General features: G+C 51.1%; 1 protein-coding gene across 2 annotated transcripts; it reads right to left on the reverse strand.

Annotated features, from left to right (window-relative positions):
* Positions 1-230: 230 nt before the first annotated feature.
* On the reverse strand, positions 231-23,554 carry Xrcc1 (X-ray repair cross complementing 1). 2 transcript variants are annotated; one of them, XM_020187651.2, is made up of 17 exons: positions 23,427-23,554; positions 22,944-23,036; positions 14,911-15,021; positions 8,239-8,397; positions 7,550-7,624; positions 7,342-7,453; positions 6,910-7,019; positions 6,721-6,832; positions 6,112-6,370; positions 5,696-5,812; positions 3,184-3,277; positions 2,901-3,033; positions 2,572-2,623; positions 2,361-2,500; positions 990-1,080; positions 513-588; positions 231-421 (listed from the first exon to the last, which is right to left on the reverse strand). In XM_020187651.2, exons 1-17 carry the CDS (start codon positions 23,475-23,477, stop codon positions 308-310), a joined length of 1,899 nt encoding a protein of 632 aa, XP_020043240.1. In that variant the 5' UTR covers positions 23,478-23,554; the 3' UTR covers positions 231-307. The 2 variants fall into 2 exon arrangements, with proteins under 2 accessions (XP_020043240.1, XP_020043242.1); XM_020187653.2 differs by lacking the exons at positions 22,944-23,036; positions 23,427-23,554 and adding an exon at positions 15,638-15,660.

Below are 23,554 nucleotides of genomic sequence, written 5' to 3' on the forward strand. Positions count from 1 at the left end.
CCACATAGAGTGGCAGGGTCCCAATTCCCTGCACAGGGCTACAGGGGCAGGGAGAAAAGGCCAAGCCCCTCCCTTCCTGATCTCTGAGAGATCTGCATTCATACCGGACCCCAGTGGACTCTAGGACAGGGACCCTAAGGCAGCCTGGGGCCCTCGGAGGGAAAGTAGACCAAGATGATTCCCAAGCTGGGAGCCTCTCGCAGTTTATGGAGACGCCAAGTGAGATGGTCTCCAAACCAAGTCACCTTTATTAAACGTGTGTGTATGAGTGTGAGTGTGTGCACATGTGTGCATGCAAGGAGCACACTCAGGCCTGGGGCACCACCCCGTACAGCTGGTGAGGAAGTAATCTCTGCTTCTCGTTGCAACTGTAGATCCATCGGGGCCGGACGAACGCCAGGGAGGGGTTGTCCACCAGGGCCTGGGGGGGTCCACATGGGCATGTGTAATCAAGGAACGGAGGGCATGTGAAGGCAGATTGGGGTCCCCCATCTCTGCCCCTCCAGGCTCACCTCCTCGAAGCTGGGATCCCACTCCTGTGCTGTGATCACAAATTGGACTCGGTCACTCATGTAGTCCTCGAGTTCCCTGGCAGCCAAGGAGAAAAGAAGTGGAGGGCATATCAGAGACTTGGAGGCCCCTCTCAATACTGTGCTCCCTAACCTTTCTCAAAGACTCTGACCTCCCTCCAGCCCAGCCCCTGTCCTCTGGAGCTGTCTGTGGGCCTCCACCGCCCATGTGGCAGCCTTACCAGGCCACAGTGGCAACGCCCCACAGTGGCAATCCTGATGGCAACTCTTTCAGAAGGAGGTAAGGACCCTCACTTGGAGAAGAGCAGCCTGACGGGAGGCATTTGGTCTCCATGGCCTGTGCCCACCCTGCCGGGCTCGCCCCTTCTCCATCCTCCCCACTGCCCTCCTTCCCACAAGCCCGTACCCTCTGTCATGTCCCTGTGCCCTCAGTTAGACCATCCTCCACCCCAGACTCACCCATTGAAGGCTGTGACATATCGGATGAGCTTCCGACGCTCGTCTCCAGGGAATTCCCCGTACAGGAAGAAGTGTTTACCCTGGAAGAAGTCTGAGGGAAAGATGGTGGAGGGGCAACTGTGACTCCCAGAAACCCAAGGCTCCAGTCAGGAGCAACAGAACACTGGAGCTGAGACAGGGAGGCAGGAATGGTGGCTGAGGATAAGTGGGGGGGTGGGTCACAAGGGACAGACACCGATTGCAAGCCAGTTCCCAGGCCAGTGGCCCATCAGAGTTTCCGGGAGGTTAATTTGTGCCTTTTGCTTATGGATTGACTGGTGGTCAGTTACTTAATAGTAACTTGTCTTCAACACAGGCTACAGATGTTTCACTGGTCTGAACCAAGATGGAAGATCCAGAGACAGCGGTTTCTCCATCTGGGCTGGCTCATTCTTCCCACCACCTTCCCTCACTCTGGTCTCCAGGGTGACTTTCCAGGCATGGACTTGCTGGTGCCCCTTTGGGGGCTTTGGAGGATCAAGGTACTTTCTAGCAAAGAGCCTGGCAAACAGTCCTCTCAGTGGTCCTGAGCCTCACCTCCATTCACACTTCCCTCTGTTCCTGGAACTTCCTAAGCAGTGCTCCACCATCTGAGCCACATTCCCAGCTCTTTTTGTTTTGTGTTGCAGTTGGGCCTCCTGTTTTTTGCCTGGGTAGGCCTGAATCTTGAGCCTCCTTCCTATGGCCTCCTATGTAGCTGGGATTACAGACACACACAAGTATGCCTGACTTATTGACTGAGATGGGATCTCAGTCTTTGCCTGGACTGGCTTCAAACCTCGATCCTCCTGATCTCCACCGTCCCAAGTAGCTGGGATTATAGGCATGAGTCACTGTGTCTAGCCCTCCTCCCTCTGATTCTTGAGGGCAAGAAGTTCTGTCACGCTCCCCATTCTGCAACCCCCTGAAATTCTCCTATTGCCTGGATTTCCTATTTATCTTAGGAACTCAAACAAACGGTGTACAGCATCTGTGTCCTGGGTGATAAAAATGACAGCAAACACATGAGTGCCCACCACCAAAGTCCCAAGAGACAGCAGTGTCCTCAGCACTTTGCTCTTGGGAAGGCCAGGCCTCCCCTAGACAGAACTGAGAGGCGGGGTGAAGCACTGGTGAAAGGGCAGGTTGGTCACACAGAGAGGGGAACCCCAGGTGACACTGCTGGACTGTAAGGAGGGTGGCAGAACAAATCAGGAGGGACAGAGGAAAGTCACACAGAGGATGCTGAAGGGAGGGAACAGGCTAGGAGAATAGGGAGCAACCCTAGGTTTCTGGCGCAAGTCACAGCTGGGGCAGAGGGGCAGGAGGTACAGCAGGGACAGGATTTCCAACCTGGGAGCTCTGGAATGGGCAGGTCGGGAGACTCCGGGTGATCCTCATTGTCTGTGTTCTCATCCGTGGAGCCCGCATACGGGTCCTCACCGTTTTCCCCTGTGCCAGGGGGCTGCCTCTGCTCTCTCCGCTCCGCCACCCTGGTGCAGCCAAGAGTTGCAGGGGGCGAGTGCACAGAACAGACCCCTCCCCCTAGGCCACCCAACCCTACCTCCTCAGCTCGTCCTCAGTGTCCCCGGACTCTTCTGCCCCATTATCCGGTCCTGCAATTAGAAGCTCAGTCAACCAGAGGCCACATCTCATCTTCAGACACCTAAACACAGTCCAGATATGCTAACCCAACCTCATCTGTGCTCCCGATCCAGTCACCTGGACCCATGGCTCCTCTCCCTCCACTCCATGTATCTGGATAAAACCCCACCTCCCTCAGACCCAAGAGTCCAGGCCCAGCCCCTCCTCCCTCAGACCCAGGGGTCCAGGCCCAGCCTCCTCCCTCAGTTCCAGGGGTCTAGACCCCACCTTCCTCCCTCAGACTTTGACCTGATGGCTCGTCCTCGATGTCTGTATCTTCCTGGGGTCCTGGAGAGGCTGCTTTGGTCAATTCAGGGGTTGGGGGCTTTTGGGGTGAACTGGGTCCCGCTGCCTGGGGGGGCTTAGCCTTGGTCTGGGGATGCTGAAGAGGATAGATAGGTGAGGCATGCAAGAGTGGTGTAGCTGTGGGTGGGGGGGCTGCTTGCAGAAGACAGGTATGGGGTGGGGGGAAGCACAGCAGACCCTGGCACTGCCCCCCCTGCACCCTCCCTCCCCAGGCAGGGCATCAGACCTTTTGAGGAGGCTTGGGGACTTCATCTGAACTGCCGCCGCTGTCAGAGCCCCCTTCATCCTCACTACTTGAGCCAGGCCCTGCCATGAGGTACCTGCTTGGGGCAGGGAGAATTGGGGCCTCAGACAGAGGACGGAGTCCTCTGAGGGAGGCAGGAGGGTGGTGGTGACAGCCACAGGCATATACCACATTCTCTTGTTGGGGGGGTCCTGGTGTCTCTCTCACCTGCTTCTTCCCAGCATGGGCCCCAGCCAGCCTAGCCACCCCCACAGACACCTAAGCACACGTTCTTCCATTCCTTTGGGGAAGCAGTGTTCCATGTCAAGAGGAAAGAAACATCTGAAACAGCCATCCCCTTTGGAAATTAACTCAGCTGCTCATTAGGAAATAACTCTCCAAAGCAAAGTCCAGTCCCTCGAACCTACAACTCCATCTGGGCATCCAGCCAAACAGGGATGCAAAATATTTGGGGAAAAAACTGTATCTGAAGCTGGGTGTGGTGGTGCACACCTTTAATCTCAGCACTTGGAAGGCTGAGGCAGAAGGATCATGAGTTCAAGGCCAACTTGGGCTTCAAAGCAAGACCCTGTCTCAAAATACCAAAACAAACAAAACAACCACCAAAAAACTGCACCTGTACTGAACATGTACAGACTTTTTTTTTTTTGGTCCTTAGTCCCTATGTAACAGTATAACAATTATTTCTGTAGCATTTACACAGTGTTTGGTATAATAAGTCACCTGGACAGGATTTGAAGATGAAGGTTGTGGGAGCTAGGCAACTGCTATACTGCTTTACATTATGTACTTGAAGGTCTCTAGATTTTTGATCTCAGTTGGTGTTGTGTGTACATGCATCCTGAACCCAATTCCCGAGGACAGAGAGGGCCACCTGTGTGTGTTAAAGACCCAGCACCACATACATGGTCCCTTCCACCACAACACTGCAGGAAGACTCCTCCAGCTCTAAGAAGTGGGGCTTCCTCCCAAGCGCCAGGCATGGTTCTGAGCATGGGACGAATGTTGAGTCATGGAATCCTGAGGTGGGGCAGCTATTTTTAGCCCATTTTACAGGTGAGGAAACTAAGGCACTAGGAGATTTTTTTTTTCTTTTGGCAGTACTCGAGTTTGAACTCAGGGCCTCACACTTGCTAGCCAGGCATAATGCTTGAGCCACTCTGTCAGCTCTTTTTTGTGATTGGTATTTTCAAGATACAGTCTTAAGAACTATTTGCCCAGGGCTGCCTTTGAACCATGATCCTCTTGATTTCTGCCTCCTGAGTAGCCAGGATTACAAGTATGAGCCACTGGCACCCACCCATCCTTTAACTTTTAAAACACAATGTGCTCTCTGAATTTTTGCGTGTTGAACCCAGCCACAGCCTCTTCCTCCATGGCCCCCCTGGCCGCTCCCAGGCAGACCATGATCCAAATCTGCTTCCTTCTGCCTCGAATGTATCCTAGCCTCCTCTGGTGTCTCCACCTGTGGCCTTCCCTTAGCACTCCCACTCACCACAGCCTGCCCCTGTCTTCCTCAATCCTGTGTCCTCCACTGGTCACACAAGAGATCCTTCAGGCCAGATGAACTTCCAAATCCTGGGTTTTTCAGATTTCAGAGGTGGAAGGCGGGTCTACAGACTGTCACTTAATCCCCCCAGGGGGCCTGGGGGAGCACCCGGCACCAAGCCAGCCACTTTTCTGCAGGCCACCATGGCACACCTGAGGGGTCCACCCGGGCCACAGGCAGCCTCATGAGCAGCAAGCAAGTCTGCACTAAGCCTGGGAAGAGTGCTCAGCTTCCAGAGATGTTTGGGTTCCAGAACTAGGTACAAGGGCCACAGAGCCAGATGGAGCCCAGTGCCTTCCTTGGCCAGGTTGAGCTGACCTGCCCACCTTTCCAGTCTCATTGGAAAAGCCCCACTTTGGAACCCATGCAGGCCATGGAGCACAACTCAAGCCTCCCCTCCAACCCACAGGCCTCAGAACGTCTCTCGTGGCTCCTACTGCTCTCGCCCTGGCTTCCTGGCCACTTCTGTCCTCCCTGCCCCTCTCCTCCAGCACCAGCACCACACGCCTGCCCTCGCCTCCTCCGCCTAGCATGCCCTCTGCCTCTGTCGGCTTGTCCTCTCCTCTCAGTCTGCAAGAACCCTGCTGACTGTGGAGTTGTAACACATCTGACCCCTCGTCCAGGAGAGAGGCCTTCATGACAGGCCATGACGTCTGGCACCAAGAAGCTCTGAGTGACTGTGAACAGTCTCGGTGTTCTGTCCTCCAACCCTGCACTGCTTATGTGCTGTCCCAAGTCTGCAGTTCCCTTTACCTCCAAACAAAGCAAATGCCATAGACCCTTCTGTGACCTTCCCAAGCAAGTCCCCACTCCATCTGCATGCCCCAGCCCCAGCCCCTCTCTCAGAAGCTGCTGACTCTGTGTCGAGACCACCTGAGCTCAGCTGGCAGCCTCTGGGGAGGAGGGGCAGGCGTGGACCTGAGTGTGGGCGCAGAGGGTCCTCACCTCCGGGAAGGCAGCCGTCGCCGCACGCGGTGACAGTCTAGCACCCACTCTTTGCGCACAATGCGGCCTCCGAGGCCCAGGACCTGGCTGTACTTGGGGGTGTTGGCGAAGGCACAGCTGGGGTGGGCAGAACAGAGGCCTGTCAGTTAGTTGTGATCTGAGGGGCAAAGGGGAAAGAGAGAGGGGTGACAGAGAGAAAGACCAAGAGTAAGAGAGACATGAGAGAAACAAACCAGAGGGGAACCAAGGAAGAGAGGCAGACATCAGAGAGAAAAAGACACAGACACCAAGGAGGCAGTCAGAGAAACAGAGAGAGAAAGAGAGAGAGAAAAGAGAGGCAGGCAGCAAACAGCTGACACAGGGCAAGTGAGGAGCCAGAGGGAGGTAGAGCAGGGCTGGGGAGGGCACAGGCCTACATGAGGTGGGTGCTGTCCGAGGTCCAGTCTGGCCGATACTTGGCCCCCAGCTCCAGGGCCTTGTCTCGGAGCTCGGAGCGGAATGGGTTCTGGAAGCCACTCAACACCACCACCACACCCTGAAGGATCTTCCCCAGTTCCTGCGCACCAGCTCGGGTGCCCTTGGGCTTGGCGCCTTCTCCCTGGGGCTTCGCTGACATTGTGCCCTGTGCTGGGGTGGATACTGGGGCTGCAGCTGGGGCACGGTTTGGGGCTGGCACTGCAGAGCCGAAGGACAGAGATTCAGTTAGCACCACTGGACTATGACCGGCCCTCCTCCCTCAGACCCAGTGGCCTAGGCCCCAACCTCAACTCCCTCAGACCCTGGGGTCCAGGTCCAGTCCTCCTCCCTCAAACCCAGAGATCAAGGCCCTAGCCTTCTCCCTCAGACCGAGGGGTCCAGGCCCCAACCTCCTTCCTCAGACCCAGGAAAGCCCAGCCACCTCCCTCAGACCAAGGGGTCCAGGTCCCAGCCCTCCTCCCTCAGACCTAAAGGTCCAGGGCCCAGCCCTCTTCTCTAGGACATTGGAGCCCAGGCACCTATGGAAACAAGGTACTGAGTATGCTCACCTTTGGGTTTCTTGAGGGCAGGTGGTGAGAGCTGGGTTGATGGTTTGCTGGGGGTCTTCTTTTCTTCCACATTCAAATCCAACTTCCTCTTTCCCTTCGGAGACTCTTGAGGCTGAGGAAGAGGAGCGAGTCTGAAGCTCCCAGCTACTCTCTCTCCTCCTCCACTCCACTAAGGTGTGATGATCTCACCTTGGAGGTGCTGCCTGCAGCCTTGGACACTGGCGAGGCTGAGGAGACTGCACTGGAGGCCTGGAGCGTAGCTGCTGCATAGCTGGGTCCTGCCGGGTCACTGGCTGTGGCTATAGAGGGAGAAATGGATCCAGGATAAAGGGCAGGGCGCTTCAGCTCCTCTCTAGGGAACACACAGTGTGATTCCCCACACATGGTAGTGATCTAGAAGTGCAGATCCCAGCCCTCCTTCCTCAGCCCCAGGAGTCTAGGCCCAAACCCTCCTCCCTCAGACCCAGGGTTCTAGGCCCCAGCTCTCCTCCCTCAGCCACAGGGGTCCAGACCCCAGCCTCCTCCCTCAGACCCAGATCTCCAGTTCCCAGGCCTCTTCCCTCGGACCCAGGGTGCAGGCCCAGTCTCCACTCATTGAATACCCAGGTTATCTACACTCACCTGGAGACATCTTGTTGATCCGGTTGAAAAAGAGAGCCCCCGGTCTCAGGGAGTTTGCACTCTCGTCCTCCTCCTTTACCCGGAATTGGCCAAGCTTGGTCACTGTCACCTTCTAAGGTCCCATAAGGTCAGTGTGGTGGGAGGGCTGCTGGCAGGTGGGGGTGTACTAGTGGGGAGAAATCTCTGGGAGATGGTAGGTGGAGCTTACCTGGGATGGGGCCTCTGCTTCTTCTTTGTCTGGGCGGCTGTGAAGCCGTACAAAACTCAGGCCATAGGGGGAGTCCTGGTAAAGCAGGCCGGGCAGGCAGCGTATTGGTCCAGTGCAGAGCCTGGCCCCTGGACTCCTTCTCTTAGGGCTGCCTCTTTCTGACTCTTTCCCTCTCAGGGACACAGGTCTAAGCAGGTGGCCTGATGACGATGATGTTGATGACAATACTGAAGTTTACTGGGCCATGAATCTGGCTCAGGCTGGGCCCTCTGCCTTACATGCATTTGAGCCCTCACTCAAATGGCAATCTGCTGGGTGTCCAAGAGAGTCCACTTCTGCATGGCCACCTTCCTGCCTCAATTCACTTCTGGAACACAGAACTACCCCAGGTTCTTTGCCCCTCTGGCATGCAGAGGCCAAAGGCAGGAGGAGCCTGGGTCCTTGGCCCTGATAATAGTAGTTAACATTACAGAACCTGACTTGACACCCCCCCTTCCCTCCAGAGAACCAAGCTTCCCATCATGGGGAGGATCCAAAGCTTTTCTAGGAACTCAGGGACCCAGCCTCCCCAGAATCCCTTGGGGACACCAGCTGTCCATTTCTCCAGCTCCTTGGGACTCAACATTGGTGCTCCAGTTCCTCTCACCCAGGACCAAGGACTCTCCACCCGCTGCTCACACTCTAGGTACCTTGCTGTAGGGCTGGCTGCACACAATCTTCACCCGGTCCCAGCGCTTCTCTGCTGCTGCCCGGACCAACTTGTCAGGCCCAAAAATGCGAACGCGGTTGGGGTTTGTGCCACTGCGGCTCTCAGAAGGAGACATGAAAGATGAGGTGACCAGAAGGACCTGGGAAGGAGGTGGCACAGGGCTGTATGGTTCTGATGACAACTCCCAGCCGGTGGGCAAGAGGGCAGGAGCCCCAAGTAGGGGACAAGGAGTCACTATAATCCAGATGGAAGGCTGGAGGCATGGCTTACATGGTAGAGCACCTGCCTAGCAAGACAAGGCCCTGAGCTCAAAACCCAGTACCATCAAAAAATAAAGAAAATCTGCCAGGTGCCAGCAGCTTGTGCCTGTAATCCCAGCTACTCAGGAGGCAGAGATCAGGAGGATCTTGGTTCAAAGCCAGCCTTGGCTAATAGTTCGAGAGACCCTATTGAAAAAAAAAAATATATCACAAAAAAGGGCTGGTGGAGTGGCTCATGGTGAAGGCCCCGAGTTCAAATACCAGTACTGCAAAAGTAAATAAATAAATAAATAAATAAAAAATAAATAAATAAAATTTAATTTAAAAAAACAGATCCATCTTGCGCCTCGATGTTTGTAGATTCATCCTTTGTTCCAGAGCCCCTGGTGGGTGTTGCGCTGACACAGAGCCTCAGAGGAGTAAATATGCGCGGATGCGTGTACACACACACACACGTGTGCGCGGATGGGTGTACACACACGTGTGCGCGGATGGGTGTACACGTTTTTAACTGACACGGTGGGACATTCAATACAGTGTGTAATGACGAGATTAGGACAATTGGCCCCTCAAACATTTGTCATTTCTTTGCATGGGCGCACTCTAATCCTCTCTGCTAGCTATTTTGATTTCTTTCTTTTGGCAGTGCTGCCATTTGAACTCAGGGCCTCACACTTGCTAGATAAGTGCTCTACCATTTAAGACACTCTGCCAGTCTTTTTTTTTTTTTTTTTTGTATTGGGTATTTTTGAGATAGGTCTCATGAACTATTTGCCCGGGTCTGGCTTTGAATCGATATCCTCCTGATCTCTGCCTCCTGAGTAGCTAGGATTATAGGCATGGGCCACTGGCACCTGGCTGGGATCAACTTTTTAGTTTCCACATATAAGTGAAAACATGTAGTATTTGTCTTTAACCTGACACAATGTCTTATAGTTCCATCTATCCATATTGCTGCAAAGATAGAATTTTATTATTTTTTTTAATGGCTGAATAAGATTCCATTCTGTAATATACACATTTTCTTTATTCACTGATGGACACCTCAGTTGATGCCACATCTTGGCCACTGTGAATAGTGCTACAATAAACATGAGTAGACTGATGCTGGTGGCTCACACCTGTAATCTCAGCTACTACTGTAATCTCAGGAGGCTGAGATTACAGGTGTGAGCCAGTAATCAAAGCCAGCAAATAGGACTGGCAGAGTGGCTCAAGTGGTAAAACCACCTGCCTAGCAAGCATGAGGCCCTGAGTTCAAACCCCAATACTGCCAAAAAAACCAAAAAACTAAAAACCACGGGAATGTAGGTGTCTCTTTGACATGCTGACTTCACTTCCTGTGGATGTAATATCCAAGGGTGGGGTTGCTGGATCATGTGGAAACCTAGAGGCATCATTCCTGCTCCAAACTCTTGAGTGGAGTCTTCAACCATCAGACAATATGGTGGGCTACAAAGCCTAAGGAACTGAACTCTCCCAGTGAAACCATTCACAATGACATTCAAATACCTTCTGAACATGCGTGACTGAGTCAGCAGAAAGACAAGAGGACTACAGGAGCCCAGAAATGAGAGGGCAGGTTCCAGGTAGGCAAGGGAGCAGTGTCAATTATTAAGTGTGGGGTTTCTCCACTCAAACCCACCTCCTGGCTCAACTCTGCCACAGGCCTGCAAGGCTGACCACATTCTGCTTGCCAGCTGCGCTTTACAATGACTGTCAGTAGGGGGAGCTGTAGAGAGCAGGCATGTAGAGCTGTAGAGGAGGGAGACCCTGCTCCTCTGCTCATTTGCAGGTCCTGTGAGCATCACCGCAGGTCTGCTTCTTCTACTTCTGCACTAGCTCCTTCCCACCACCAGCTTCCTGACACCTGCAGAACCAGCCTCATCCAAACCCTCTCTCTTGGGGACAGATGTACATGAGGGGATGGGGAACAGATTTGAGTTTCAGCTCCCCAAGACCACATCTCCACACTTGTAACCATCAATTATTCAATTATTTCACCCTTTCTTTTGTTCCCCTACCCCGAGGGGTGGAAGCTGTCCCTGCCTTGCTTCTTCCTCAGACCTGTCTTGCCCTAGCACCAAGTCCTTACATTAAATTCTGTTACAATAACAGCCTCCAGGTGGGGGCAGGGCTGCCAGGCAGCTCTGATGTGGGTAGCCTGTTCTGGGGCTGAGCCTGGGTGGCCCAGAACTTGACTTTAAACGCCCCCTTGTGGTGGTGGAGGAAGGCAGGAGACAAAGCCTGGCTCCCAGCAGGGAAGATTGCATCCCAGAGAAGGGTGGAACAGCAGGTGGCTGGGTTCTCTCAGAAGGCAACACCCTCAGTAGGTACAGCAGGGACTTCTGCCTGTGGAAACAGGCAGTAGGAGGGCTGTTTGGGCTTCCACAGAGAAAATTCTAACCATGAGTACTCCTCTCAAGGATTTCACATAAAAATTCACACTAGCCATCTGCATGAAGAACCCACAGTGAGCATTTTAAGTGGCTCTCTGAGCCACTACACCCTGACCTAGGGCAACTCTTCCTTACTGACTGTCCTGCAAGGCAGGCTCTTAGAGGTGTTCTACAGCAGGGCAGGGCGGCACTAAGGAGGTTGAGAGGCAGGAGCATCTCAAGTTTTAGGCCAGCCTGGCTACATGGCAAGTACAGGGCCAGCAATGCGCTACGAAGCTAGACCCCGTCAGAAAGGAAGAGAGGGAGGAAGGAAGAAAGGAAGGATTCACAGATATATTCACACACACACATGCGCAAACACACACACACACACACACCCCTACGAGGACACAGCTGAGGACCTGAGTTCAGCAGAGATCACAAACTGCACACTTAGACTTGCAAAGTCTGCATATATTGATTTTTTTGTTTGTTTGGTAGCACTGGGTTTGAATTCAGGGCCTCACACTTGTGAGGCAGGCGCTGTACCACTTGAGCCACTCCACTAGCCCTCTTTTGTGTTTGGTATTTTTGAGATAGGGGTTCACAAACTATTTGCCTGGGGCTGGCCTTGAACCTCAATCCTGATCTCTGCCTCCTAAGTAGCTAGGATTATAGGAGCGAGAAACTGGTGCCTGGCTAAGGCTACAAATATTGAAATTATAAAACACAGTATAAAAATAAGTATGTTTAACAGCTTAAAGGCTCAAATGGAGATATTGACAGTACGATGAAGAAACAAATGACAGTCAAAAGTGGAAAGTTTTGAAAGAGTGGGAGAAGAACTGTGTGCCCAACATACAGGAGCTGGTTCAAGCAACCCCGTCCTTCTGCCGGTGGTTGGCCGTGACCCAGTGCTGGTCAATCATATGAAAGAAGGAGGCACTCAGAGCTTCTAGGAGAGATTCTGTCCTTCCTTATTAAATAGACAGCCAGGCATGGTGAGGCATGCCTATTATCCCAGCACGTGGGAGGTGGAGGCAGGAGGATTGAGAGTTTGATGCCTAGGCTACACAGTGAGACCGAGAGAGAAAAAGAGAGAGAGAGAGATACCATGCCACCTCCTCTAACACTTCTTGCTTTGAATGCTGCTGAAGCAATAACCATCTACCAAGCACCCAATCTTTGTTGAGCTGCAAGACCAACTCTGGTTCTGCCCAATGCTAGCTGCCTCTCCTAAGGAAAGAACCACTTTGATTCCTTCTGCTGCAAGTGAACTTTGAGTTGAGTGTAACTTCTCATTTACTTACTCTTTTCTAACTGACATACTATGAAATTCCTAAAATTAAAAAAACAAAGCCTTTGGCTGAGAAAGAAATGTAGACTATAACTGTATGTTTCTTTGTGGCCAGCTCTGATTATGAAAAAGAAACCAGAGACAAAGAAAATTATATAGAAGGGAGACAGGTCCTGGGCCCTGGCTCTATCTCTTTATGAAAGGCTCAGCTGATGGGAAGGCTGAATTTAGCATCCAGTGACTAAAATGAGGAATTATGCAAAATGGCTGGCACCGTGCCACCACGAGGCAGCGTTCCCCTGAAACCCCTTGCATGAGAGAGAAAACCACTCTGGAATCACACTTCTCTCATCCACCACCTCCAAGCTTCTGAAATTAAATGTTTTATCTTTAGCCTATGCAAACCCCAAGTCTGTGATCCTCCTCTGTATACTGTGCAGGGGAGTGAAAGAACTCTTCATGCTGCGCTGAAGATGGCACTAGCCATCACCAACATGAGGCTCATGCTTGATGTGTAAGGGACATTAACCCTGACCTCCCTCCTCAGCCCGTTTGCCTTACTTTCATGGTTCTTCTGGCTATATCTAGGTTCTGGGTAGAAACCAGGCATTATGCCCCAGAGCCTTCATTCAGAGGTGGCCAGAAGTTCCAACAGAAATCTGGCACTCAAGCAAAAATTTATAATTTTTTTTTTTTTTTTTAGCAGTACTGGGGTTTGAAGTTAGGGCCTTGCACTTACCAGGCAGGTGCTCTATAACTTGAGCCACTCTACCAGCCCTTTTTTGTAAAGGGTTTTTTCGAGATAGGGTCTCAGGAACTATTTGCCCAGGCTGGCTTTGAACAGAGGCTCTCCTGACCTCAGACCTAGAATTATAGGTCTGAGCCACCAGCGCCCAGCCAGAAGTTTGAAATCTTGAAAGAAACTGGGCCTGGTGGTGACACGTGTGACCCCAGTTACTCAGGAAACAGAGGAAGAAGGATCTTGAATTCAAGGCCAGTCTGGCAAAGGGAGTGGGACTATATCTCAAAAACAAAATACAAAATAACAATAAATGGGGGGCATGTCTCAAGTGGTACACATACACGCACACCATATATATATGCACATATATATAGTCAATTAATTTTCAGGAAGTCCCAGACTAGGAGAATGAGCTGTGCCTCACATATCTGAGAAAGAAGACATTGTTAACTCCTATGACAAAAAGACAACCTACCAATAAACAAACAAACAAGACAATAGAGACAAACAACCTAATAAAAACTAAGCAGGAAGTTGGGTGTGGATGCCTATAGTGCATACCTATAATCCTAGCACTTGGGAGATGGAGGCAGGAGGATGGAGCGTTTCAGACCAGCCCAGAGGACACAGCAAGACCCTGTCTCAAAAGATCAGGGTCTGGGGATGTACTTGTGCAGTGTGTGTAAGGCCCTGGGCTCCATTCCTAGCTCCAGATAGACAGAGAGAGAGAGAGAGAGAGAGAGAAAAGAGAAGCAGGAGACTTGAGTAGACACTTCATACTCTAAATGACTGGCTAACAAGTACATGAAGGCACACAATGTCTTCGACAGAAAATGTAAATTAAAGCCACTACTTGAGGACTGCAGTGCAGCTCAATGGTAGAACATGTGCTTAACATGTGCAAAGCCCTGGATTCAATCCCTAAGCATAAAAAACAAAACCAGCCGGGCACCAGTGGCTCACGCCTATAATCCTAGCTACTCAGGAGGCAGAGATCAGGAGGATCTCAGTTCGAAGCCAGTCTGGGCAAACAGTTTGAGAGATCCTGTCTCCAAGAAACCCATCACAAAAAAGGGCTGATGGAGTGACTCTAGGCGTAGGCCTTGAGTTCAAACTCCAGTACCACAAGAAAAAAAAAGTTGGAGGGGGAGGACACGGGGAACTTAAAGGGACACTGGAAGGGCTCTATGTGTTGACCTGAGGATGGAGGTACAGGTGTGTACACACACCAAATCTCTCACCTGGACAGTAAGATCCTTGCACTTTATTGCACACAGAGTCAACCTCAATTAAAAGCTACTTTTCACTGTAAGAAGAAAACACATCTTGTAGGAAACTGGTTTGTTCACTTAGACTTGTGAGTGCTCTTTGTCACAGCAGGTTTATTTTTACCCACCCAGAGTTTCACCAATAACCAGCTGGTTAAGTAGGAGCTCACATGTTCGATGTAATGAACTCAGCCAGTTCATGAGAGCTGGCCCACGCCTGAGGACCCAGCTTCTAGGAGGCTGAGGCTTAGGACCCCTTGTGCCTGGGAGTCAGGGCTGGCCTGGTAATACAGCAAGACCCATCTCAAAAAATTTTTAAAAAAATTTCAAAAGGGCTGTGCTGACTTTTTGATGATTCATAGGATAGTCACAGGCATTCTTTCTTGCCAAAATTTGTCACAACTATAATGGCTAACAGGCATCCCAAACACTGTAGAATCCCAATTTTCAGTATATCTAAGAGCACCTTGGGGACCTGAGAGAAGCAGCTTTGTCCTCAGGCAGTGCCTGATTCTGCGGCCAGTGATGCAGGTCACCTGGGATCTCCCCTGGAGGGCGGCTCATACCCTGCACCTGCTTTGTCTCTGCAAGAGGTGATCTTGCAGAGGGTAGCAATCGGTGTGACTCACTCCACCCCCACGTGACCTCCTGGAGGCCTTGGGGACAGCAGAGGGATGAGGCAGCACCCCTAGTCCAGTCCTACTTACCTCATAGTCTTGCTCGCTGGTCCCTCCAGCCGAACTGCCCACCAGCACTTCCACAAAGGCCGAGCCGTCGTTCCCAATGTCCACACTGTGTATCTGCTCCTCCTTCTCCAACTGCGGGTAGAGAAAGGCCACCGTCAGGTCCTAGTCTGCCAGGCCCTGGTCTGGGCTTGCTGCAGGACAGGGATAGAAAGAGGGATCACCCTGGAATGTCACTATATGTCCCTGGCATGCAATCCAGGGCGTGACGTGGAACAAGAGCACTGAGTGAATACACTGACTCCTACCCTGCACACACTGCTTCCCCAACTTTTCCAGACTCCTCTGCATCAGCTTATCCACACAGAGCTCTGCTTGGCGGCACCTGCTACGGGTGTAGCTTACTCAAAGTGTCACACAGGCAAAAGGCATTCAACTTCATGGAGGCTCCCCAGATGGACGGAGGACAAAGGTTGTGCCCAGTTTTGCTCGCGCCAATTGCTGGGATTGAACCACAGCTCTGCTGTACACTAACTGTAGGACCTTGCTGGCTAGTCTCTTGGAGCCTCAGTTTTCCCATCTATGATGGAGAGGGTCAGCATGTGGAGGATCATGGATATAAATAGCAAAGCCACAGAGCACAGCATACAGTAGGAGCTTAACTGCTGTCAGTTAGGAAGCATTCTTAGTCAATGTTGGATAACTATTTGTTGAAAGAACCAAAGAGCTAGCCAGGCATGGTGGCAAATACCTGTAATCCCAGCTGCTGGGGAGGCAGTAGAAGCACAAAAGCTCAAGACTGGCACGGACTAAGGAGGGGACCTTACCTGAGGAGTGAAAAAAAAGGGCTGGGATGTGTGGCTCAAGTGGCAGAGCGCAGTGCCTCACTCAAACCCCAGTACCACAAGGGAGGGAGGGAACTACCTGTAAGAATTCCCCTGAATGATCACCTGCCCTTCCAGAAAGGTGTGCAGGGCCCTGGGGTGCCGGGAAAGACTGAGGCACATCTGCTGTCCAGTCTGGGGCTCCTTTATCAGGATCCCAGAATGACAAGTTATTACAGCCCTCAAAGGTCCCCAGGTCACTGCCCTACAGTGCCCTCCCCAGGGGAGGCTCTCTGGCTCCCTTCTGCTCCCTTGCAGTCAGGAGGTCACCAAGACACCACCTGCCAATGCTACAGACAGGAACCTGGCTACATGGAGGGAAGGAGTGGGGGCTTGGAGTAGGAGGTCATATCACATCCAGCCCATCTGAGAGGCAGCTTCCTCAAGTGAGAACAGCAAGGGTCGTGATAACGGCTCTCCTTCAGAAGGGAGCTGAGACAACCAGAATAGCACACACCAACGTGGAATGACAACACAAGGATTGACTTCTCACAACAGCTCTGCAAGGCAGGTGTTATAACGACCTCCATCTCACACATGAGTAGTGCAGGCAGGAAGTGCAGCAAGGCCTGAGGGAGCCTGAGCTGTGCATCGAGGTGCTTCTGTGTGGAGGAAGAGGCAGCCAGTACAGGGCCAAACCCAGGCTGAGCCCTGCATGCCTCCTGCACGCCTGACCACACTTCACCAGTCACAACTCTGCCTCTTGTCCAAGAGACACTGGCTCCTGCCCACCTCAGGGCTTTTGCATCTGCTATTCCCCAATACCTGTCCCACTCTTTCCCATATCTCCTTACTTTTGGAACCTTCCATCCTTCAGGTCTCCACTCAGATGTCACCTTTTCTGACCGAACTCACCTCCTGTCAGGTGCTACTCTCTAGCCCTAAGCCTGCTTCTCCCTTAGCACCACTCGGGCTTTTTTTTTTTTTTTTAAGTAGTGCTGAGGATGGAACCCAGGGCCTTGCACATGGTAGGCAAGGACTATACCTGAGCTATGTCCCCAGCCCCCACTTAGTAGTCTATACTTCCACTTTTGTATTTGTCTAACATTTATCTACCCCATTAGATTTTTAAGCCCCATGGGAGCCAGGAGGATGTGTGAATTGCTCTTGACCAAGTACCAACGTCAAGAACAGGGTCTGGCCGGGCACAGGTGGCTCATGCCTGTAATCATAGCTACTCAGGAGGTAGAGGTCAGATGTCACGAAGATCGCAGTTCCAAGCTAGCTCAGGAAAATAGTTCAGGAGACCCTATCTCAAAAAAACCCATCACTAAAAATGGAGTGGCTCAAGTGATAGAATGCCTACCTAGCAAGACTAGCAAGTGTTGAGGCCCTGAGTTCAAGCCCCAGTACCACCAAAAAAAATTAAAATAAAATAAAAATTCAATCCCAACACCAAAACAAGTGAGAAGGAGAGAGAAAGGGAATGAAAATACCGACGTGTGCTGTAAGATGGATAAGCCTCCAAACACTCTGCTAAGTAAAAGACCACACATACATTCCTAGGAAACAGCGAACCTGCCGACAGAAAGTAGATCGCTGGCTGTAAAGGCAACCTGGGGGCGGAGAGGAAGTGGCTGCTTGACGATTCTGTGGTTCAGAGATGGTCATGTGTATAGAGGAGGTGGCTGCAGACCACCCACAGTAGACTGACAGCCACTGGACTGGACACCTGAAATGGGTACAGTGGTGAATTTGTGTTCTGTGAAGTTTACCTCAAGGAAAGAACTGAGTGCTCAGTGAAGGTGAGTGCTCAAGGTAAGGGGGCTGAGGCCCAGGGCCACTGTCACCTGTGGACCATGTTTGTCAGCACACACCTTGCTCAGGAAGACACGACACATGAGAGTTGTGAAATAAATGGGATACAGAAGGTTGTCAAAGTTCCTGAGGCATCTTGTGAAAACCCTTGTCTACGTCAATAAACATGTTACGTATCACTAAAAAGAATGAGGGGGTGCCAGGTGTGGTGGTACATGCCTGTAATCCCAGCACTAAGGAGGCTGAGGTAGGAGGATCACGAGTTGCAGGCCAGCCTGGACTACATATGGAGACCCTGTCTCAAAAAAAAATAAAGCAAGCAGAGTGCATATTTTTATTTTTATTCATTTTCATTTATTTATTTATTGTTTACTTATTTAGCAGTGCTAGGGATTGATCGCAGGGCATCACATGTTAGGCACGTTCTACCAGAACCAAATGTCTTTTTGTTTTTTATACTATGCTTTTTTATTTTCTTTGTGGTAGTAGAGTTTGAACTCAGGGCCTAATGCTTGCTAGGCTACAGTGTAGCACTTGAGCCACACCCTCAGCCCCTGCACTACCCACTTTAAAAGGGTAGAGGAAGCAGATGTACAGATATATTTGTGTGTGCACAGAGTGAAGCAGGAAGTCACACAGTGAACTTCGGTTCTGGTTGCCTCAGGAGCCCAAAACTGGGTAGCAGAAGTCAGGGGAGAGAACAGGCAGAGACAGGAGGTGGAAAAGAGGGTTTTCTTTTCTTTCTTTCTTTCTCCTTCTTTCCTTCCTTCCACTCCCTCTCTCCCTTCTTTTTTTTTGTGCTACTGAGATTTGAACTCAGGGCCTATGCCTTGAGCCACTCCACCAGCCCTGTTTTGTGATGGGTTTTTTCAAGATAGGGTCTTGAGAACTATTTGCCCAGGCTGTCTTCCAACCTCTATTCTCCCGATCTCTGCCTCCTGAGTAGCTAGGATTACAGTCGTGAGTCACCAGCATCTGGCTCTTCTTTATTTTCCTTTCTTTTTTTCTTTTTCTTTTTTTTTTTTTTTGAGTCACTATATAGCCCAGACTGCCCTCAAACTTCCTATCCTCCTGCCTCAGCCTCCCTGCTGCTAGGATTATAGGAATACACCATCATGCTCAGCTTAGAGGCTTTCTTTTTCAAAAAGAAAAGTTATTTAAAATCACAATGGTAAAAAAAGAAAAAAAAAAGAAAGAAAAAGAAAAAAGCACAAGCACACAAAGCACCCACAATGGTTATTTCCACACAAGGAAATACAACACAGGAAAGACAGAAGCAGGAAGGAAGCCTCTACAGCTACATGCAACAACACAGGTGAAAGCCACAAAGCCATGAATGCCGAGCGAGAACAGCCAGACACAGAGCACAGACTGCATGCTTCTACTGACGTAAAACTCAAAGCCACGATAGAGTGAGTGTGCTGTTAAAAATCAGGGCAGTGTGCCTGGTGCAGTAGGAGGCTCAGGCAGGACTGCAAAGTCAAGGCCAGCCTGGGTTACACATCAAGACCCTATCTCAAAAAACCAATCCAGACAGGGGCTACCCTTGTGGTAGGGGGAGGTGTGATGGGAGAAGGAGGCAGTGGCAGGAAGGAGCAAGAAGGGACTTCGGGGCCAGGCAGGTGCTGCTCCTCTCCTGCACTGGCTGGGAGCACGTGGGCTCAGGTTTGAAGGGCCACTAGACTGAACCATTACTTGTGCATTCTGCTGTCTGTGTGACACACTTCAAAAACAGCCAGGCGCCAGTGTGGCTCATGCCTGTAATCCTCGCTTCTCAGGAAGTAGAGATCAGAAGCCAGCCCTGGGCAAATAGTTCAGAAGACCCTATCTCGAAAAAACCCTTCACAAAAAAAGGCTGGCAGAATGGCTCAAGGTGTAGGCTCCGAGTTCAAGCCCCAGTACTGCAAAAAAAAAAAAAAAAAGTCAAAACAAATTTCAAATACCACCGTGGCCTTCTGAGGACCTAGAGAAGTACAAAAACATCCAAACAAGCCGTGTGCCACTGTGCTGTTGAACACTGCTTCTAAAGAAAGCACCTGTGGTGACGTGCAGGGCTCCATCTGGATCCGGCCAGTCCTCCCCTCCAGGCCAGGAGTGGTTGGCAAAGAGATTGAACTCCTTGCCTGGGAGCAGGTGACCAGCTGGCAACAGAGTCTCCTGTGGCCATTGAAAACAACAAAAGGTGTGTGGGGCCATCACGAGCAGAGGGCTAAGCCCATGTGGCAATACCCAGGGGTTGTGTAACTGTCTGGAGAACACAAAGGGCGGCAGGAAAGCCCACTGAGGAGCCTGCTGTCTCTGTCCAGAAATGTCACCCTTACCTGTCCTGCACAGGGCAGGTACAACTGGATTTTCCAAATGGTCTGTGGCATACAGTGAGTGAGTGCCCTGCTCACCCCGCCCCACCCCCCACACTTTATCCCCATCATGGAACCAGAAGGATCCTACCAGGGCTTCAATGGGATTCAGTCCCTCCTCTACTGCATCTCCACTGGCTCCCATTTCACCCAGGGGAAAGCTTAAGTCCTCACAATGGCTCTCCAGGCCTTGAGTGTTTGGGGGGCTTTCACCCTCACCCCATTTGCTCATCCCGGCTGACCCCAGCCCAGCACACTGGCCTTCTTGCTGTTTCTCCGGTGTGCCAGGAATGACCTGCTCTGACATCTGCCTCCTCCCTGGATGGATGCATAGCTCATTTTACTCAAATGTCACCTGCTGGGGAGGACTTCCCTGCCCTCACCCCACATTCTAATAAAAACATCTGCCACCACCCCTCCCCAGGCAGGCACTCCCATTCCCTTAAATGTGTTTTGTTTTGTGTTACTGGGGTTTGAACTCAGGGCCTCATACTTGTAAGGCAGGTGCTCTATCACTAGAGCCACTCCACCAGCTCTTTTTGCTCTGGTTATTTGGAGCACTTTTTGCCCAGGGCGGGCTGGATGAGCCTCCTATTTGTTTCCCATGGTAGCTGGGATGGCAGACTTGTGTTGCCATGACTAGCTTTTTCTGTTGAGACAGGGTCTTGCGAGCTTTTTTTACCCAGGTTGGCCTGGAACCTCAATCCTCCCTATCTTAGGCTACCATGTAGCTGGGATGACAGGCAACAGGCACACAATACTGTACCCAGCTATTGGTTGAGATGGGGTCTTGCGAACTAGTTGCCCAGGCTGGCTTTGAACCTCAGTTCTTCTGATCTATGCCTCCAGAGTGCTAGGATTACAGGCATGAACCACCAGCACCCAGTCCAGTCCTCTTCCTTGTTGAATTTCCTCCCAAGAGTTCATCATTGGCCATAGGTTCTATTTGCTGAGTTGTCTGTCACACTTTCCCTACTAGCATGAAAGCTCCAGGGGGCTGAATATTTTTGTCTTGTGCTGTCCTCTGCTCTTCAGGCCCCTAACCTAACACACTGTATAAGTCACTTAATGAATACTTGTGGAATGAATGAATGAATGAAATGAACAAATGAATCCATCCAGTCCTGAGTGTCCTGCCCTGCCTATGTGACGACAACCTCTACACCTGTCTCCAGCTCCACATCTGATCTCTGGATGCTCCCTCTTGGAAGTGCCAAAGTCACATCAAAGCTAGACATTCCAACCAGAAAACATCATCTGCTCAAGCTGCTCCCACTCTGGGTGACATCGTAACCCTGCAGTCTCTCCCAAGGCAGAGAATCCTGTGCCTTGTCCCCCTGACTCCCTCTCTCTCCACATCCTGTCTCTCTGCCTCCAGCCTCTCTGCTCCCACTGCAGCTGAGCTAACAGAACTGGAGGTTATTTCCTTGGGGTCAGTGGATCATGAGAGCCCAGCAGAGTCATCACCCCATGGTAAGTCATAAGCCCCTCCCTTTCTACAAACATCTACATGCTGACAGATCACTTCTGCAGACATCATGTCACCAAATTCTTACAACCACCCTGGGCTTGGATGTCATTATTCTCAATGGACAGGTTTAGAGAAATGAAAAAATTTGCCTGAGGTAATAGAGCGAGTATGAGGGAGAGCTAGGATTTGAATCCAGGTCCTGAAACTAAATTGTCAGTAACTTGGATCTGCCACAGTTTAAAAGACTGGCTTTCAGTTAGTTGAAAGACTAACTTCTCTGGGCCTCAATTTCTTCATCTGTAAACTGGGGATAGTAACCTAAGTCATGAGGTTTTTATGGGGATTCAATGGAGTAAACCATGTGAGACATGTAGAATGGTGACTGGCATGTTGTCACATTGAATAACGTTAGCTCTCATTATTATCTAACGTCAGGGACTTAGGAGACACTTAAACATCTGAAACCACTCAGTAAATTTTGTGGGTCTGTGTACTGAAGAGAATCCTCTCATTCTCATTAGGTTCTGTGACCCAGAACTTTTCAGAACCACTAAGCAAAAGAGAGCCCAAGAACACGTTCAGCATCCAACACCATCGTGTGTGCCTTGACTCCATCAACATCCCCTCCACAAACTGTGGACTGTGGCCAATTCCAAGAAATCCAGCCAGTGGGGTTGAGGATGAAGCTCAGTGGTTCAAGCCCATGTGTGAACACACAGCACTACGACAAAATGGTGAAAAGGACCAATACTCAAGTCTTAGCATGTCATTTATTAGTGCTGACAATGGCCCTTACATCATACACATGGCGAAGGGCCAATACTTAAAACTCATTTAGCTCTCTTCTACCAGTTTGTTTGTTTGTTTTTTAAATCCCTGTCAGGTACAGCCTCCTTGGAATTCTAGAACCATCTCAGGTCAAAGCCCCCTCTCCTATTTGCCGTCCTCCAAATCCACAGGATCGTGTGTGGATTTGGTGAAAATATGTACAAGGCTCACAGCCTGAACCCAACCAGCAATCCAGAAATGACAGGCCACTCGTTTCCCCTCCCTACACTTCAGTTTCTGTTGTCAAAATCAAGTTGATTTGTAGACTGGGCATAGTGATGCATACCTGTGGTCCCAGCTACTTGGGAGGTGAAGGTAGGATGATCACGGCTGGAGGCCAACTGGACAAAGTTAGCACAAAACCCTATCTGAAAAAGAAACTAAAGGAAAAGGACTGGGGGCGTGGCTGAAGTGGTAAAGGCCCTGAGTGCAATCCTCATCCTCAGTGGTGGTGGTAGGGGGTTCATTTGCTTAGATGACCCCTTTCAGCCCTTAATCCCACTGACTTTAGGAGGGCAATGACTCATTCTGTTCCAACTGAGGAAACTGAGGCCCAGAAGGTAGAAGCAACCTATCTTGGCCCATGCACTGATTCCTGAGTTCCCTGGGCCTGGTCCTTGCGTCTCTGATCTCCTCTGCTGAGGGGCACAGGGATTACCTACCCATTTTCCAGGTAAGGAAGCTTAGGCCCAGAAGGGGAAAATGACTCAGCCTGGGATCCCGCAGCCCTAGTAAGGAGGTGAGGGAGCACGGGATCACCTGCAGGACCACGGAGATGGTCTTCTCGCCTGCCTTGGCTGCCCGCCATTTTCGGTAAGTGTCTGCTTTGAGAAGATTTTCTGCACAGTGGGTCTGCAGATAAGAGGGAAAGGAACGTTAGGGCAGGGATGAGAGCTAGGGCCCCAGCTCTCAGCTTTCTCCTCCGAGACTTCCCAAACCCTCTGGGATTCCCCAGATTGAAGTTCCCCTGTCAGTCCCCCACACCACTCCTCGAGATTCCCCAATATTTCCCCCTGGAAGCTATGTATGGGCTCTCCTACTCCTTTTCTCTCCAGAAGTTCCACAGACGCCCCAAAGTTTCCCTATTCCACATATTTCCCAGAATTCACTTTTGGCCTCTAGAACTCCCCCGTGACCCTCCTTAGACTTCCACGAAGTTCCTCTCTGCACCTCTAAAGTTCTGACGGAACCCTCTTCACTAATTCCCTTCTTCTTCCAATCTCCCCCACGCCAGTGCCTCACCGAATCCTGGCTGCTGCAGGACACGACGTGGCGGAGACGGATCTCCGGCATGTCAACGTGGTGGGCTTCGCCTGGACTGAAGGATGAAGGGTCTGGGCTGGGGGGGGGGGCGGGGTGGGGTGCGTTCT

This window comes from Castor canadensis, chromosome 16 (genome assembly GCF_047511655.1).
Source record: "Castor canadensis chromosome 16, mCasCan1.hap1v2, whole genome shotgun sequence".
In the NCBI taxonomy this organism is placed as follows: Eukaryota; Metazoa; Chordata; class Mammalia; order Rodentia; family Castoridae; genus Castor; species Castor canadensis.